Source organism: Dioscorea cayenensis, chromosome 8 (genome assembly GCF_009730915.1).
Source record: "Dioscorea cayenensis subsp. rotundata cultivar TDr96_F1 chromosome 8, TDr96_F1_v2_PseudoChromosome.rev07_lg8_w22 25.fasta, whole genome shotgun sequence".
Classification (NCBI taxonomy): Eukaryota; Viridiplantae; Streptophyta; class Magnoliopsida; order Dioscoreales; family Dioscoreaceae; genus Dioscorea; species Dioscorea cayenensis.
This window is the reverse complement of record NC_052478.1, coordinates 6,088,752-6,105,445: the sequence shown is the minus strand read 5'-3', so window position 1 is coordinate 6,105,445 and position 16,694 is coordinate 6,088,752. Positions and strand designations below refer to the sequence as shown.

At 32.4% G+C, this 16,694-nt stretch overlaps 1 protein-coding gene across 1 annotated transcript; it reads right to left on the bottom strand.

Moving 5' to 3' along the window:
* Positions 1-6,710: 6,710 nt before the first annotated feature.
* Positions 6,711-16,403, bottom strand: LOC120267487 (probable disease resistance protein At5g63020). The gene is made up of 2 exons (XM_039275161.1): positions 16,312-16,403; positions 6,711-9,611 (listed from the first exon to the last, which is right to left on the bottom strand). The coding sequence occupies exon 2, from the start codon at positions 9,595-9,597 to the stop codon at positions 6,835-6,837; it is 2,763 nt and encodes a 920-aa protein (XP_039131095.1). The 5' UTR covers positions 9,598-9,611; positions 16,312-16,403; the 3' UTR covers positions 6,711-6,834.
* Between the last annotated feature and the right edge of the window lie 291 nt (positions 16,404-16,694).

Genomic DNA, 16,694 nt, shown 5'->3' with positions numbered 1-16,694 from the left:
GTAAGGTTTGCATCAAAGCCAGGAATCAAGCCAGAATGAAGAGCCTTGTTCAGAATTGAAGAAAGATTTTGGGACACTAAGATAAAAAGATATGGAGAGATAGGATCCCCTTGGCGAACACCACGGGAAGAGGAAAACCAGTTCGAAGGGGAACCATTAATAAGAAGAGAGAAAGTACTGGACTTTAAACAAGTGTCAATCCAAGATATCCAAATGTTAGGAAACTTCATCTTAGCTAAGGTGGCAAGAATTGCACTCCAATTAAGCGAATCATAGGCTTTTTCAATATCAATTTTAGTTAACATCCTAGGGGGGGTCTTGGTATCGATCTCCAAAGTATGCACAATCTCATGTAAGGCAATGATATTATCAAAAGAGCAACGACCCGAAACAAAGCCAACTTGCTCACGACTAATGAGCTTAGGAAGAACACTCTTAAGCCGATTTGCCAGGATTTTAGTCACAATTTTGAAACAGACATTGCATAAAGATATGGGACGATAATCAGAGACATACCTGGGATTATCCTTTTTAGGAATGAGAGTAATATAGGTTCTACCCCAAGAGGCCGGCAAAACAGAGTTATCAAAAAAATAGGAGATTGCCTCAAAGAGACTATCTCCAATATCTGACCAAAAGAAACGATAGAATTCAGCATTAAAACCATCGGGGCCGGGGGCCTTACCCTAGGGGAGATCTTGCAAAGCAGCAAAGACCTCATCCCGAGTGACCCGCCGAGTAAGAGTAGAACCCTCAAGCTCAGAAAGGAAAGGAAGATCATCAGGCAAGGCATTAAAAACATCAGCGAAATTATTATCAGAATTATCAGACCACAAATTAGAATAAAAATTAACAAACATACTCGCAGTGTCAGGATGTTCAGATGCAACATTACCAGCATTGTCACTGACCTGAGAGATGGAGTTAAAATGATTGTGGAGACGAACCGAGTTATGAAAGAATGTGGTGTTATGATCTCCGTCCTTAAGCCAGAGCAAGTGAGCGCGCTGGGCCCATCTAGAATAATTATGCTGCTGTAAGACGGCCAGCCGATTATAATTCTCCATTAGACGATCAATGCTAACAGAATCCAAAGAATCACTTAGCTCCAAGGATCTAATAGACTCTTCAGTTTCCTTCATATCAGCATCCAAAGGAGTTAAACCGGAAGCCCTCCATAATAAAATGTTAGACCGGGTGCGAGAGAGAAGGTGAGTAAACGAATGCAAAGGATTACCATGAGAGGAACCCAACCAGGCCTCTCGAACAGCATCATGACAACCGAGATAATCGAGCCAAAAATTGTAAAAACGAAAAAGAAACTTACGGCGCTGATGGGAAGAGGAGACTGAAATGAGGAGAGGGGCATGATCAGAGAATGTACGAGTAAGGTGAGTAAGAGAAGTAGAAGTGAAGCAAGAGAGCCAAGCTAAATTAACCAAACCACGGTCCAACCGGGCCCAACGCCTAGAAACCCCCGCTTGATTATTACACCAGGCAAACCTGCAACCTGAGAAGTTTAAATCAAGAAGGTTATTACTATCAATGAAGTCACAAAGAGCAAGAGCCTTGCGAGAGTAATAACTAAAGGAACCCCTACGATGTTCACTAGGACTAGCGATAGTGTTAAGATCACCAATAATGAGCCACGGAAGATTAAGGACAGAGAGCTTGGAAAGTTCAGACCAGAGGGCGCACTGTGAAATAAATCTATTAGAATTATAAATCACAGAAATAATCTAACTGGAATTAAAAGAAGGAGAAATAACCAAGTGCAACGCCCTGCGGGAAACCGCAATAGGAGTCACAAAACCAAGACATTTTTTCCAGATAATAAAGATCCCCCCGGAAAAGCCATCAGAAAGTAAGGCGACCTAATTCCATTTTTTAGCAAATTTTCCGCAGAAACGATCAACACGGGCACTATTAGCACGGGTTTCTACCAGACAGAGGATTGACGGGCGATGAGTTTTGATTAAGAAGAAGATCCGATTAACTGTTTGTTTAGAAGAAAGGCCCCTACAATTCCAACAAATAATATTAGCGTCCATCATTAAAAAAATATAACTGAGAAAGAGTCTAGGAACGGAGACTTCCATAAGAGCAGAGGAAGAACCAAAAGACCGGAGGTCCACAGGTTAAGAACTAGGCTCGCCAACCTCCAGTCGTCCCTTCTTCAGGGATGAGCCAGAGACCTGCGATCCCTTATGAATTAGGGTTTCTCTGTGAGATTCATTCTGATACTGAATGAGGGTCATAGAGTCATCCGGTCCATCACCATCAGACATGGCATCATCGGACTCTCCAGAATCATCATCATCACCAGATTCACTTTCTTCCGAAGGATCCTCACCCAAGGCGGAAAGAACATTATCCACGGCCATGGAGTGATGAGTCGCAGAGGAAGGAGAGTGAAAAGTGGAAGGGGATAAGACAGAAGAGCGGATGATGGGAGGAGGAGACCCAGGGCGAGAGCTGGAAGGGTTACGAGCAGGAGAATCAAAGGCATGTGGCATGTGGTTGGGAGATGACATTGGGATATGATCCACATTCAATGCAGAAGTGGACCCGTCAGGAAAAGTGGGCAAGGTATTGTCTCGAGGAGGCGAGGTATGGTTTCGAGGGGTCGAGGATCCAGAAGCCTCAACGGGCAGAGAAATAGGAGCCGTTGGATCCTCCATCGGGATTTGATCAGTATTATAATAATGGAGACGCGCAGCACGAGACGAAACAGGACCACCACGGCCGCGACTTTTCACACCAATCCACGTGCCTCGGGACGGGACACCATTAGGAACAGTGGGGGTGCGTTCTCCTCGGCTGCCGCGCCAGCAGAGACCAGGGCAGAACGAGAACCACCGCCCCGGCCACGGGCACGACCACGCCGGCGGGAGACAAGCATCCATAAACCGAAATCATGATCAGAAGAGTTGAGCGACCCCTGAAGATTATCAGGAGAGACATCCGTGTCCATACCCACGTCACCAGCCACCTCGGTCTGGACTGATCCTACCACCGTCCTTCGAGAATCTCGAAGGGGTGGAGGCGAACGACCATCCCCGGCGGCTGGAACATGAGCACAGGACCTGGAACCATGTCCAATCACACCGCAAGTATAACAAAAAGTGGGCAATCGCTCATAAAGAACAACCACAAAGACACGATGGAAATCATCACCAACCCAGAAACCACGGCAAAGCGGTTTGGATAAATTAATTTCAATACACACGCGAGCAAATCTGGATCTAGATAGAGAAGCAGTAAGACTATCAACCTTCAGGAGGTTGCCCAGATGCGCAGTGACAGTATCAAGCGTCTCAGCATCCCACATCTCAATAGGCAAGTTATGAAGCTGCACCCAGATCGCAGCAGTAGTGAGTTTAGAAAAGGTAGGTTCAAAGAAGGGTTGCCAGGGAGCAAGTTGAAGGATAAGCCCCCCAAGGGACCAAGGACCTTCAGTTAGAAGATGGCTCATGGCATCGTGGGATGCACAACGAATTAGCAAAAAGCCATTAGGTAAATCAGATATTTGCAACTCGCCAACAGACGACCATTTATCCATCAAGGCCTTCTTCACTTGATCAAACGGAGGAGGTTTACCAAAGAACTTTCCAAAGAGAGCATTCTGGAACTTCATTTGAGCTCGGGAAAGAGAATCTCCATCAAGCTTGACAAACGTAGAAGAAGAGTTCTTAAGTTTCTCAAGGAGTTGGGGGTTATGAAGAGGGGAAGTGTCAGGAACACGAAGACGAGAAGAGGCAACATGAGCCCAAGACTAAGGAGGAGGTTGGGGAGGAGGGGGCGGGGGAGATTGTCCCCCGCTTGCCATGGTAAATTGAAGAAGGAGGAGAAGAAGAAGAGTTCTCGCGTGAGGTTTTAGAGAGAGAACGAAGCTGAATGGTTGTTGGTTGGTCCCCCAAAGCAGCAGGCACCACTCGCTTTCACATTGTTGTTGAGCATGAACAAATACTTGAATTGGCGTGCGATGGGATCTACCAAGTAAGGAGTGGCCGCATTGACCAATGGGCTAACGAGATCGATGACACCCATATCAATCAATATTGCTAAGCATCAAACGAGATTATAAATTAGTAACCAAAAAAACTCTCATCACTCATCATTCAATTAAATAAATATTGTCATCAATTAATGTACAACTATAAATCCTTTTCATTCATCTTATAAATTTCTCTCTTGGATTGAATTTATTGTACATATTTGAAGTACGATAGTGCATGCAAATATAGAAAATGATTAGATGATCGATAGGTTATACTAAGGGGCCGTTTGATTTGTGGTAATAACATATTACCACGTAACGAGATTACCATGGTAATATGAGTGGGAATGTTATATGGTTGGTAATATTCCGGTAATTTAATATAACCATGTTTGGTTGAGAACTCTTATTACCGGGAATAGTTCATTACTGTATTTGGTTGTCATGGTAATCAATTTGTTAAAATATAAAAAGTTATAAGATTACCATGGTAATCCAAGATAGACACCAAATTTGGTGGTAATAGGAATACCACTTTTTTGGTAATATTTATAAGTTGGTAATGTGATATTACCATCCACATTACCACCGGTGCAATGCCAAACATGGTAATATTTTTAGATTACCACGTAACACGTGGTAATCTTTCTACATTACCACGAACCAAACATCCCCTAGAGTTATCAGATGTTTTTTATGCTAACTAATTTAATTTAATAAACAAAGCGTTAAAACTCGCATATTAAAAGAATAAAATTCACATATAAAAAAAAATTTAACTTTGAATCAGATAAGTTTGTATAGATAAGTAATGACTTTATAATAATTCTTAAAAAAATAAAAATAAAAATTTAATCACATTGGTTTGATCAATTAAAACAATTATAGTATTTGTATTTATCTAAAAATTGTGTTCTAAGAGAAAAAAATTTGTCATACCCATTTACACAATTGCAATCATGATATATATCTTTCTTGTTAACTTCTTGTAAAATAAATTATAAATCCAAATAAAAATGCATAAATATGTGTTACAATCTCCCATATCAGAGTGTCTTTATTGATTTTTTTGTTATTATAACTTTCTAATTTTTAACTCCAAAATTCTATCCAAAGAGATATGCAAACTTCTCCACATAAGCAAGAACATGAAGAATAACAAGAAACTCTACTCAACAAAGACTCAACACCCTTCATACAAAAGTTCACATTTACAAACTCAAAGGTTGCAAGTTCAAAGGTTACAAGCTCAAAGGTTCATGCCAAAGAACACACAAAACTAGAAATATTTTACGGACAATCAGATAACTTAATAATAAATAATTTTTCAATTATTAACCTTACCAAATTCAATCTTTATAACCATCAAAAATGCCCATCAATCTTGATATTCTGCACAGACATCCCATTTGAGATAGTTTACTAATAAAATCATATCTCATAAAATACAGGTATATAAAATTTAAAATTTTCAGGTCTTTAGGTAACATCAATATATACAACTTTCATATTAAACATGAGTCCTAATTCAACTTCTAAGATCCTCAAATTCTCAGATCAATCTTCATTCTTGCTACAGAAATGCCAAAGACAATGATAAAATCATCTTCTACAACTTTCTTATATAAATCTAAATCTAAATAAAAACTTACAATCATGAAATAAAAAAAAATGGATCAAGGCTGCACAAAAATCCTGACCTCGTCACCTATGTTTAAACCTTATAATTTATAGAATATTTGTGCAAAAATTCTAAAATTTGGCAGTAAGCTAAATAAGACCTCAATCTACAATTTTGCTATTTTGATCTCTTCCAAATTCTGTCTCTATGTCTCTCAAGATCTCTGCTATGCTAACAAGAAATTTTAAAATCTTATTCTCAAAAATCAACATTCTCACCAAACCCTAACCCTAACTAGAATCACGTCACAAACAAGCATAAAAAAAAGTGGAAACAAAAATAAATCCGGATCTTATTTCAAACACTCGAAATCTAGCACCCATGGAGGTGAGTTCCTCGTTTTAGTCGCCGAAACCACTTTGTGATGAGAGAGTAGATCACAATTTTTTCTTAAACGGTGAGACTAAATCAGAAGTAGACAAAGTGGTGGCTAGGGTTTCGAAAACTTAAAACATAAAAATCAATGGCTAGGATTAAATATAACATCAACGGCTTGAATTAAGCAGGGTGGGGCTCACACAAATTATCATAAATTTTGATTTTGTTAAAATTAATTCAACCAAATAATTTTTTATGCAAATTATATTAATATAATTAGTGATTAATAACTCAATTAATCTTTTTGATAGATATATTCATCAAATGAACTTTTTTTTAAAAACTCATTCTTACTTCAAATTAATTTTTTTCTTAAAAAAATAAACCATAATTTATTGGAGAACTTACTTCAAATTATTTAAATAAGTTGAATAACAACAAATCAAATTTTTCCAAAAAAAAAGAAAGAAAGATTAAAACTTGTTACATTCATTGGTAGTTAGCATTTATTACTCTCCCTAATAAAAGAAAAGTGTTCGAATCCTACACATGACTCATACACAATTCTTATATATATATATATATATATATATATATATATATGAGAGAGAGTGTGTGTCTATATGTGTGTCATCCCTTGCTAAATCACTAACTATTAAAAAATACTAATAAAAATAAAGTATTTAAAAAAAATTATTAGACATATCCACAAGAACCAGACACTTTATTACAGGGGGCAGGATCACACAAGGAGCATTTGTCATTTAGAGGTAAACAAAATCAACATAATTTATAGGGTTACATGAAATAAAACAGAAACGCTATTGTGACTCAGCTACATAAATTGTATAAATCGTCTTAACCGGCTGCGCTTACCCACAAAATGGGAGAAGTGATCCTTGTGTGCCCAATCCATGTTGTCCCACATGTCAATATCGACATCTATGTACTCTAGGGTTTTAGCACTGTCCAATCCAAGTGGGAGCTTTCTCAGCTTGGAACACCCTCCCAAAGAAATCTTTTCAATGGAAGACAGGGATAGATCTCCCTCGTATATGCATTCCAAATTTGGATTATCCCAAAGATCCAATGACTTGAGGCTCTTGAAAAGGTTCCCTTCTTCTTCAATCACCTTTGTAGCATCATCACTAGTTTTAATAATACTCTTCAGTTCATCACAAGTAGATATTTGGAGTTCTTTAAGATGTGGTAGGTCAGCAGTCCAGCACAAGCTAGTCAAGCTTTTGCATTTAAAGATATTTAAGTAAGCCAGCACAGGGAGAAAAAAGTGTGCTTCCAAATCCTTCCAAATGACATTCTTTAGCTGAGGGAGATTACTTAAACTAAAGGCATTGAGGTGAGAAAGGCACCAAGAACTGTCACCTTCTGTTGTCATCACCAATTCTTGTAAGCTTTGAATATTGAAAATTTGGAATTGTTGAAGGTTTGTCTTGCTGTTGCTTCCAAGCTGTGACGGAGATATGCTGAAGGAAGTAAAATCTGGTGCATCATCCAAGTAGCCCAATCGAAGTCTCCTTTTTGGAACAAGACATAGCCTTTCCAACGTAGAAATGCGTCTTATGTTAATCCCCACTCCTTTCAATTCTTTTAAGATCAGCAACTCATCCACATGTCTTTTTTCAAGGTAGACGTCGGCAGTGGAACATAGATCCAATACTCGCAACTTTGTTAGCCTTGTTAGTAGCCCATAAGGAATCTGTAACTTATATTGAGGGAAAGAATATAGATACTTCAAGTTCTTCAAATCACCCAAAGCAGTGGATAAAGATCTGAGTTGTGATGGTAACTTGAAATATTCCAGTCCAAAAAGCTTACCAATCTCTTTAGGCAAAGTGTCCATACGAGCACGACTTAGATCCAAAAACTTGAGGCAAGGCATTTTTGTAAAGAGTTCAGGAGAAATACGATGTCGTCCCACAATTTCTTTGGAGAGAATCAATGTTTTGAGCTTATGGAAATTAATAAATCCATCCAATGCTTTCATATTGCTAACTAAAATGTTAATCACTTCCCTATCGATGACATCCTCTGGTAATCTTTCTAAGGATGATTTTGGTTGCACCAACCAACCTTTCTTGTTTCTCCCACAATCTGAAGTTATCCATAAGGCAAGATCTCTAATCACATCATGAAGCTTTACAAAGCTCTTGTGTTTATGATACCGAAATGGGGTAGCTGATTCTAGTAATAAGCATGCTTCTTTCAGGTTTCCAATGAAGATCCCACCTTTGTTGTAAGCTTCACCAAGGTCATCAAAATCATCTAACAAACCATGGCCCATCCAACATTCTATGAGATCATCAGTATCTATTTCCACATCCTCACCCCATAAGGAACAATACAAGAAGCATTGTCTCAGAAGATCGCTCTCCAGATTGTCATAACTGAACTTCAAAATAGGAAAAAAGTCTGATTCCTTCCTCATACCTGGAATGCCTGAATACTTTGATTTCCTCATCATGCTAGCCACATACTCCCATTCTTGTTCTGTCTTCTTGATGCGCATGGCTTTGCCAACTGTGGCAAGAGCAAGTGGCAAACCAGCACATTCCCTCACAATATCCTTTGCATGCTGTTGAATTAGATTATCAGATGCAATGAGTTCTTCACCGGCTTGGGCTTTGAACAAACGCCATGCAGCATCAGGAACCAAGCATTCCATTTTGATCGTCTTGTTGGCCTCCATGTCACCACAAACATTCTCCGAGCGTGTTGTGAACACCACCATCCTCTTGTGCTTGTCTTGATCATGATGCATTAATTTAGGCTGAGGCACCCCAATGTTCTCGAGATCAAGCTTACTCCAGAGATCATCCAGCAGTAGGAGGAAACTTTTCCTTTTCAAAAAATCATGGATTGCATTAGCATTGGTAGATGTCAATCCCAAATTCTTGGCAATATCGGATTGAATCTTTTGATAGCTGTAATCTTGAGAAACCACAACCCAAATGACATGATCAAACATGCCATCTTTTGAGAGATAGAATTCATTGTTGATGCTCTTCAAGAGTGTGGTTTTGCCGACCCCTCCCATGCCCCATATCCCAATGATCCCAGTCATGTTTTCTTTGAGATATTGGCATATTGTCTCAAGGTTTGAATTTTGATTTGAGACCATTGAAGGAGTTGCCAACTCTCTCGCAGGACCCGGAGGCAATTTCTTGGCCACAACATCAAACTTCGTTGCTTTTTCAAGTAGTTCCATCATTTCTTCCTTTTTACTGAAAGCTCGCCTGCCAAGCTTGTAATTTGAAGCTATATTGAGTGAAGGCATTGCGATGCAATTTGTTCTTTGATAATATTCTTGCTCGATGGCAGTCACTTCACGCTGATCAAAGGCGTCCACCTTTCGAAGCCAAAGCTCTACGTCTGGGGAGCAAGTTTTGCCTTCTAACTCAGCTTTTTGAATGTCTTGCTCAGTGCTCACCCTTTTGGCTCTCAATTCATCCATGGCATCCGTCATGGCTTTCACATTGTTGCTGAGCATGAACAAGTACTTGAATTGGCGTGCGATGGGATCCACCAAGTAAGGAGTGGCAGCATTGACCAATGGGCTAACGAGATCGATGACACCCATATCAATCAATATTGCTACGCATCAAATGAGATTATTAATTAGTAATTAACCAAAAACTATCTTATCTCTCATCATTCAATTAAATAAATATTCTCATCAATTAATGTACATCTATAAATCTTTTTCAATCATTTAATTAAGATTTAATTTATTGTACATATTTGAGGTACGATAGTGCATGCGAATATAAAAAATGACTAGATGATCGGTAATATTAAAGTTATCAGATTTTTTAATTTAATATACAAAGCATTAAAACTCGCATTGCTTAATAAAAAAATAAAATAAAATAAAATTCACATATCAATAAAAAAAAAATTAACTTTGAATCAGATTTGATTGTCGACATAAAAAAAATATCATGTTGCAAGAGATGTGATTGTCATCCTTCCTAATAAATAAATAATTGTCAAACCCATGTACACAAGTGCAATCATGATATATATCACTTGTTAACTTGTTATAAAATAAATTATAAATTCAAATAAATTACATAAATATGTGTTAGAATCTCGCATATTAGAGTGTTCTCATATTAGAGTGTCCTGATTTAGTTTTTTTTATTGCTAGAATTTTTTTTGAATAAAATAGATAAACCACTGCTTTATTAAAAAAAACAAAAGTGAAACAAACAAACCCTGAAATTAAAAAAAAAAAAATTAAAAAAGAGCTACAAACCGAACGAGATATTGAGAGCAGTCACCAGAGGTGAAGCAAGAACAAGAACGATTACACAAAACAAGTACACAAAGCACACAAACATCAAAACAAGAAAGAGAAACGACTGAGAAAGAGGAACAACAAGAAATGGGAACAACTTGTTAGAATTTTTTTATATAACTTTCTCATTTTTAATTTTTTCTATATTATGTAATTTTCTCCTATTTTAATTCTTTTATGATTTGTTTCTATATTATGTAATTCCTATTTTGTCTCCGACCCTATCTATATATAGAGACAAGTTTTCTCAATAAAGTCAAGCCATTACATTCATAATATGTATTGTATATATTTACATAAATTATACTAATTAAGTGCATAGTTCACAAAACACCAATAATCAGAAAAAGATGAAAGTATGCAACTTTCTCGCTCAAATTAATTTTCACGACACATTCTCGTAATGAATCACATCCTTATTTATTGTCAAACACAACATAAAATAATAATTTTTATTCAATGAATAATTTTACACACTAATAATTTCTTGCTTATATTTATAATCTCAAACATCTATTTAATGACAGAAAATATTAAAATCATATCAATAACAAAAAATGGTAATGTGAAAACTACAGTAATAATTTTATACAAAGAAAAAAAGAAAATTTGATAATGGAATATATTTTTAGAAAGCAAACCATCTCTCTCTATAATGGAAAATTTTTTTAGAAAGCAAACCATATAACTCTCTCTCTCTCTCTCTCTCTCTCTCTCTCTCTCTGTCTCTCTGAGTTGACATTTATTTAATTTGCATATTCAAGAGTTCAATTTCTAGGAAAAATTCTAAATAAATAAAACTCAAATTAGTGAATATTATTTTAGAATTAATCTTTAACTAAGAGATAACAATCCAAAGTTTTATTATCAATATTCTTGGTCACCATCCATGATTAAATTTAATAATAAAATGCAAGTGACAAAAAATGTATTTCCAGCCTAATTTTTAGAGGAATCTGACTCTTGTTTGGTTCAAACCACCAAACTAACCGAGAACAATTACTATTTGAATGAAACCAGAACTTTAAAGAAAAATTTTAAGGTTTTGGTCAAGGTTTTTGTCAAGTTAGAAACTGAAAATCACCATGTTCAGTTTATTTTAATGTTTTAAATAAAAATTATACAATACTTAGTATAATAAAATTAATTGGAACTCAAATCATTCAGAAATAGGACTGACACTAGAATTAAAATTGAACCTTATGGCTATGGTTGAGTTCCGATTCCAAAATTTACAAAACCGAAATCATATACCAAAGGAACAGAGGTCAAGTCTATATTTAAGAGGACCCAAACTAACATCAATAGTAGAAACAATAGGACTAGTAGACTATACTAAAAAAATTAATAAAAGACTAACTTATATGTAAATTCAAAATTAAATAATACAGATTAAATAATATTAAAAATATGGATGATTCGGTCCTACAACCCCATTCACAAATGGGTTCTCGTTATTTTGAAAATTTTATTATACGCACTTAACTAATTACTCAAAATCCAAAATAACCTAGTGCAGTTAAGAGTTACTATATATGTAATTACATCTAAAATTATAGTGACATATTTAAAATAAAATAATAATTATAGTGTATTTGTTTTGATACCATTGAAAATAGCATGGTTTGCTTTAATATTGTCGAAAAGGTCAACGATATTAAAAATAAAGGTCGACGATTCAAATTTATAGTTTGTCAACATTTCTTAAAAATAAAGTATTTTAATAAAAATTTAATTTAAAACTAAATTTTACATATTAGGTATTTTAAGGAAAAGTTTAAAAATGGTAAAAAAAAAAATGCTGCCTACTTTTTTTAATAATAATATATTTTTTTAAAATAAATATTAATAATTTTAAAAAAATCAATAATAATTTTTAAAAAAATAAGTTAAAAAAAGTTTAGTAATTATAAAGTAATTATAAAGAAAAATAATGATGAAATTGAGAAAATCCCATTTTTTTAGTTTATAAAATTTTTTTATTGGCACTAGATGTTTGATTAGACATAGGTACGATGGCCCTAGGCTATTTTAATAAATAACATTTGGCCTCCGGATATTTAGACAATTATTACAAAAAAAAAAAATTTACTTTAAGAAAAAAACCTTAATCAAAATTGTTTTTTAAAATATTATTACTTATATTAAAAAAAAAAAGGAAATTTTGGTTGTTTTTAAATGTGTATAGGAGTTTTAAATGACTCTTATTATTTATAAAGAAAAAGCTTCAATATAAAAAATTATATTTTTAAATTTAACTATTACATGAAAAAAAATTTAAAAATGTATTCTCTTTGGAGAATGACGGATTATTTGCAACGAAAATAAATAATATTAGGGGGTTTTTATCAAATATTAATAATGCAAGTGCTAAATCATAAAGTGAGGGAGCTATAAATATATATTGAAAGATTTATGGTTTTATAGTAACTATGTAATGACCTACTTGGATAAACATATTTAAGTCTATTAATTCATGTCAATTACATTCAAATTTAAACATAAGTGGTTTAACATACACACTATCTTAGTTCAAATTGCTTCATAATTAAAAATTAATTAAAAATATGCAACTAATATAGAAATACATAAGATAACTTCATGAAAGAAAATAACAACAATAAAAGAAAAATATTATATATATATAATACTTGCATCACATGTTTTAAAAAATAAAATAAAATAAAATAAAATAAAGGTCTAAACCCACATCAACAGAAGTGATACGGAATGCTTAGTATTTCATAAATAAATAAAATGCATATGAACAATTGAAACCTAGCCTAATCAATCAAACTCAAAGAAGCGATAATATATGCTTATAGTCGGCTCTAGTGTTAAATAATTTTTAAAAATAATATAACTAAAAAAATAAATTAAGTTGAGAAACTCACAAGAAACAATGAAGCACCAAGGAAGTGAAGGCTTGTAATGCTAAAGATAAACATTTTAGAAACCTCCTTTTAATTTTATTTGTTGAATTGATGTGCCTTGGTGATGATTAAGTAACATATGCTACAGTGTATATACTTACACAATTTATACTAATTAAGTACATAGTTCACAAAGCACCAATAATTGGAAAACATGAGAGTATGCAACTTTCTTGGTCAAATTAATATTCACGACAAAGTCTCTTAATTAATCACATCCTTATATACCATCAAACACACTATAAATAACTTTTTTTTATCCAATGAACAATTTTCCACATGAATAATTTTCTTGCTTGTCATAGTTATACATATAATCTCAAACATCTATTTAATAGTAGAAAATATTAAAATCATATCAATAACAAAAAAAAAATGGTAATATGAAAACTATAGTAATAATTTCATACAAAGGAAAATAGAAAATTTGATACTGGAATATTTTATTTAGAAAGCAAACCATATAACATTCTCTTTTTATATATATATTTATTAAAAAACAAAAATCATATAAATTTCATCCAGATGAAGTGTTCATATTGCTGATTCAAGACTTCCATTTCTAGGAAAAATTCTAAAATAAATAATACATAAATCAATGAAAATTATTTTGAATTTATCTTTAACTATCAGTAATAGTCCAAAGTTTTATTATCAATATTCGTGGTGGCCATCCATTATTAAAATTAATAACAAAATACATAATGCCACAAAAATGTAATTCCAACTTAATTTTTAGGTAAATTTGACTCATGTTTGGCTCAAACCACCAAACCTAACCAGAACTGTTACTATTTGAATTAAACAGAACCATATTCGATTCATTTTAATTTTGTAAATAAAAATTATATAATATATAGAATAATCAAATTAATTGGAACCTAAACCATGCAAAACAAGAACTGAAATTAGAACTTAAATTGGAATTTTTATGGCCATGGTTGAGTTCCAATTCCAAAATTTACATAAGCATATCACGTATTCCAAAGGAACAATGGTCAAATTTATCCTTGGGAGACCCAAACTAACAACATAAGTAGAAACAATTGGACTAGTAGGCTACTAATAAAATTAATAAAAATTAACTTACATGTAAATTCCAAATTAAATAATACATATTAAATAATATTAAAAATATAGATGATTCTTTCCTACAACCCTGTGCACAAATGGATTCTGATTATTTTGAGAATTTTATTATACACGCTTAAGTAATTGTTCAAAATTCAAAATAGTGCGGTTAAAAGTTACTACATATGTAATTACATTTGAAATTACAGTGACATGCTAAGAATAAAATAATAATTATAGAGTATTTGCTTTAATATCATTGAAATGACATGGTATGTATTAATATTGTTGAAAATAGCATGCTATATTTGAGAGTTAGTAATTTGTCAAAAATAAAGTATTTTAATTAAAAATTTAATTTCAAGATAAATTTCACACATTAGATATTTTTAAATTGTAAATTTTAATTTTAAAATTTTTTATAGTTGTTGATCATGAAAAATAAGTAAAGAAAAGAAATAAATATGACTAGTGATTATCTTAAAAGAGAAATCATAATTTTTAATTTTTTTTTTCCATAAGTCTTCTTGTTAAAATAAATTCAACAAAATAATTATAAGGTATAAATGGAGAAAAAGTTTTTTCCATACAACCATTTATCTTATGGAGTAATTCTCATTAAATATCTATATTTTCCATGTTTAAGGTATAAATGGAGGAAAGGTTTTTTTTCATGCAACCATTTATCTTATGGAGTGATTTTCATTAAATATCTATATTCTCCATGTTTAACATGACCCGATATTATTAAAAACAAAATATTTCGTTACAACAGGGAAGCTAAATTTTAAAAAATTTAAAACAGATAATTTAAGGAAATTAGGAAAAAAAAAGTTTAAAAATTGTGGGAAAATGCTTTCTATTTTAATAATAATACATTTTTAAAATAAATATGTTTTTAAATAATAATTTAAAAAATAAATAACAATTAAAAAAGTAGTTAAAAAACAAAAAAAAAACAGTTTAGAAATTATGAAATAATTATAATTAAAACAATGATGAAATTGAGGAAATGCCATTTTTTTAGTTTATAAAAATGTCGAATCTGTAGTAGACGTTGATTGGACATGGATACAATGGCTGTAGGATATTTTAATAAATAAAATTTGGCCTTTGGTTATTTAGACAATTAACATAGAAAAAAAATTTCTTTAGCAATAAAGCCTTAATCAAAATATATTTTAAAATATTATTATTTGTAATTTTAAAAATAGAAAAAAAAATGGTTGTTTTTAAAGTTGTATAGGAGTATAGTTTGTGTATATAATTTTTTAAATGACTTATTATTTGTAAAGAAAAAGCTTCAATATCCAAAAATAATTATATTTTAAAATTTAAATATTAAATGAAAAATATTAAAAATATATATATTCTCTTTGGAGAATGACAGATTATTTGCAATGAAAATAAATAATATTAAAGTTTTTATGAAATATTAATAATGCAAGCGCAAAATCATAAAGTGAGGAAGCTATGTATAACCTTAACCAAAACAAAAAAAAACAAAAAGGAAGCTATATATATGTATATTTAAAGATTTGTGGTTTCACAGTAACTATGTAATGACCTGCTTGGGTAAAATTTAAACATAAGTGGTTTAACACACACTATCTTAGTTCAAATTGCTTTATCATTAAGAATTAATTAAAAATATGCAATCGATACAGAAATACATAAGATAACTTCATAAAAGACAATAATAACAATAAAAGCAAATATTAACAATAAAATATAAATAATACTTGCATCACATGTTGAAAAAATATAATATAATATAATATAATAAAGGTCTAAAGTTCTAAACCCACATCAACAGAAGTGTTGAAGAATACTTAGTATTTTATATATAAATAAAATGCATATCAACAATCGGAACCTAGCATAATCAAATTTTAAAAAAAACAATAATATATGCTCATGCTTGGCTCTACTGTTAAATAATTAAAAAAATAATATAACTAAAAAAATAAACTAAGTTGAGAAAACTCACAAGAACCAATGAAGCACCAAGGAAATCAAGGCTTATAATGTAAAAAAATAAGTCTTATGAACCTCCTTTTATATTAGTTGAATTGATATGCCTTGGGTGATGATTAAGGAACGTATATCTTCTTTAAATAAATGCAAGAGAATAACTTTTTTTTAATAAAAAAAGAGAAAAAGAAATAATATCATCAGTGTTTTGTACTGTCACATAATTTAATTTATAATTGGTGATAAAAGTGCCAGCAATATATAATATATACATGCATATGAAAAATGAAAAAGAGACTTGAATGGAATCATATTCTTAAACTTTAGTGGCCCGGAAGGCATAACTTTCTTTACTCAAAGCAACGAGCTGTACCTTTCTTTATCCTTTCGGAAAATCTT

Coding starts and splice junctions, on each gene's coding strand:
- LOC120267487 (XM_039275161.1), bottom strand. CDS start 9,597: ATGGGTGTCATCGATCTCGTTAGCCCATTGGTCAATGCTGCCACTCCT.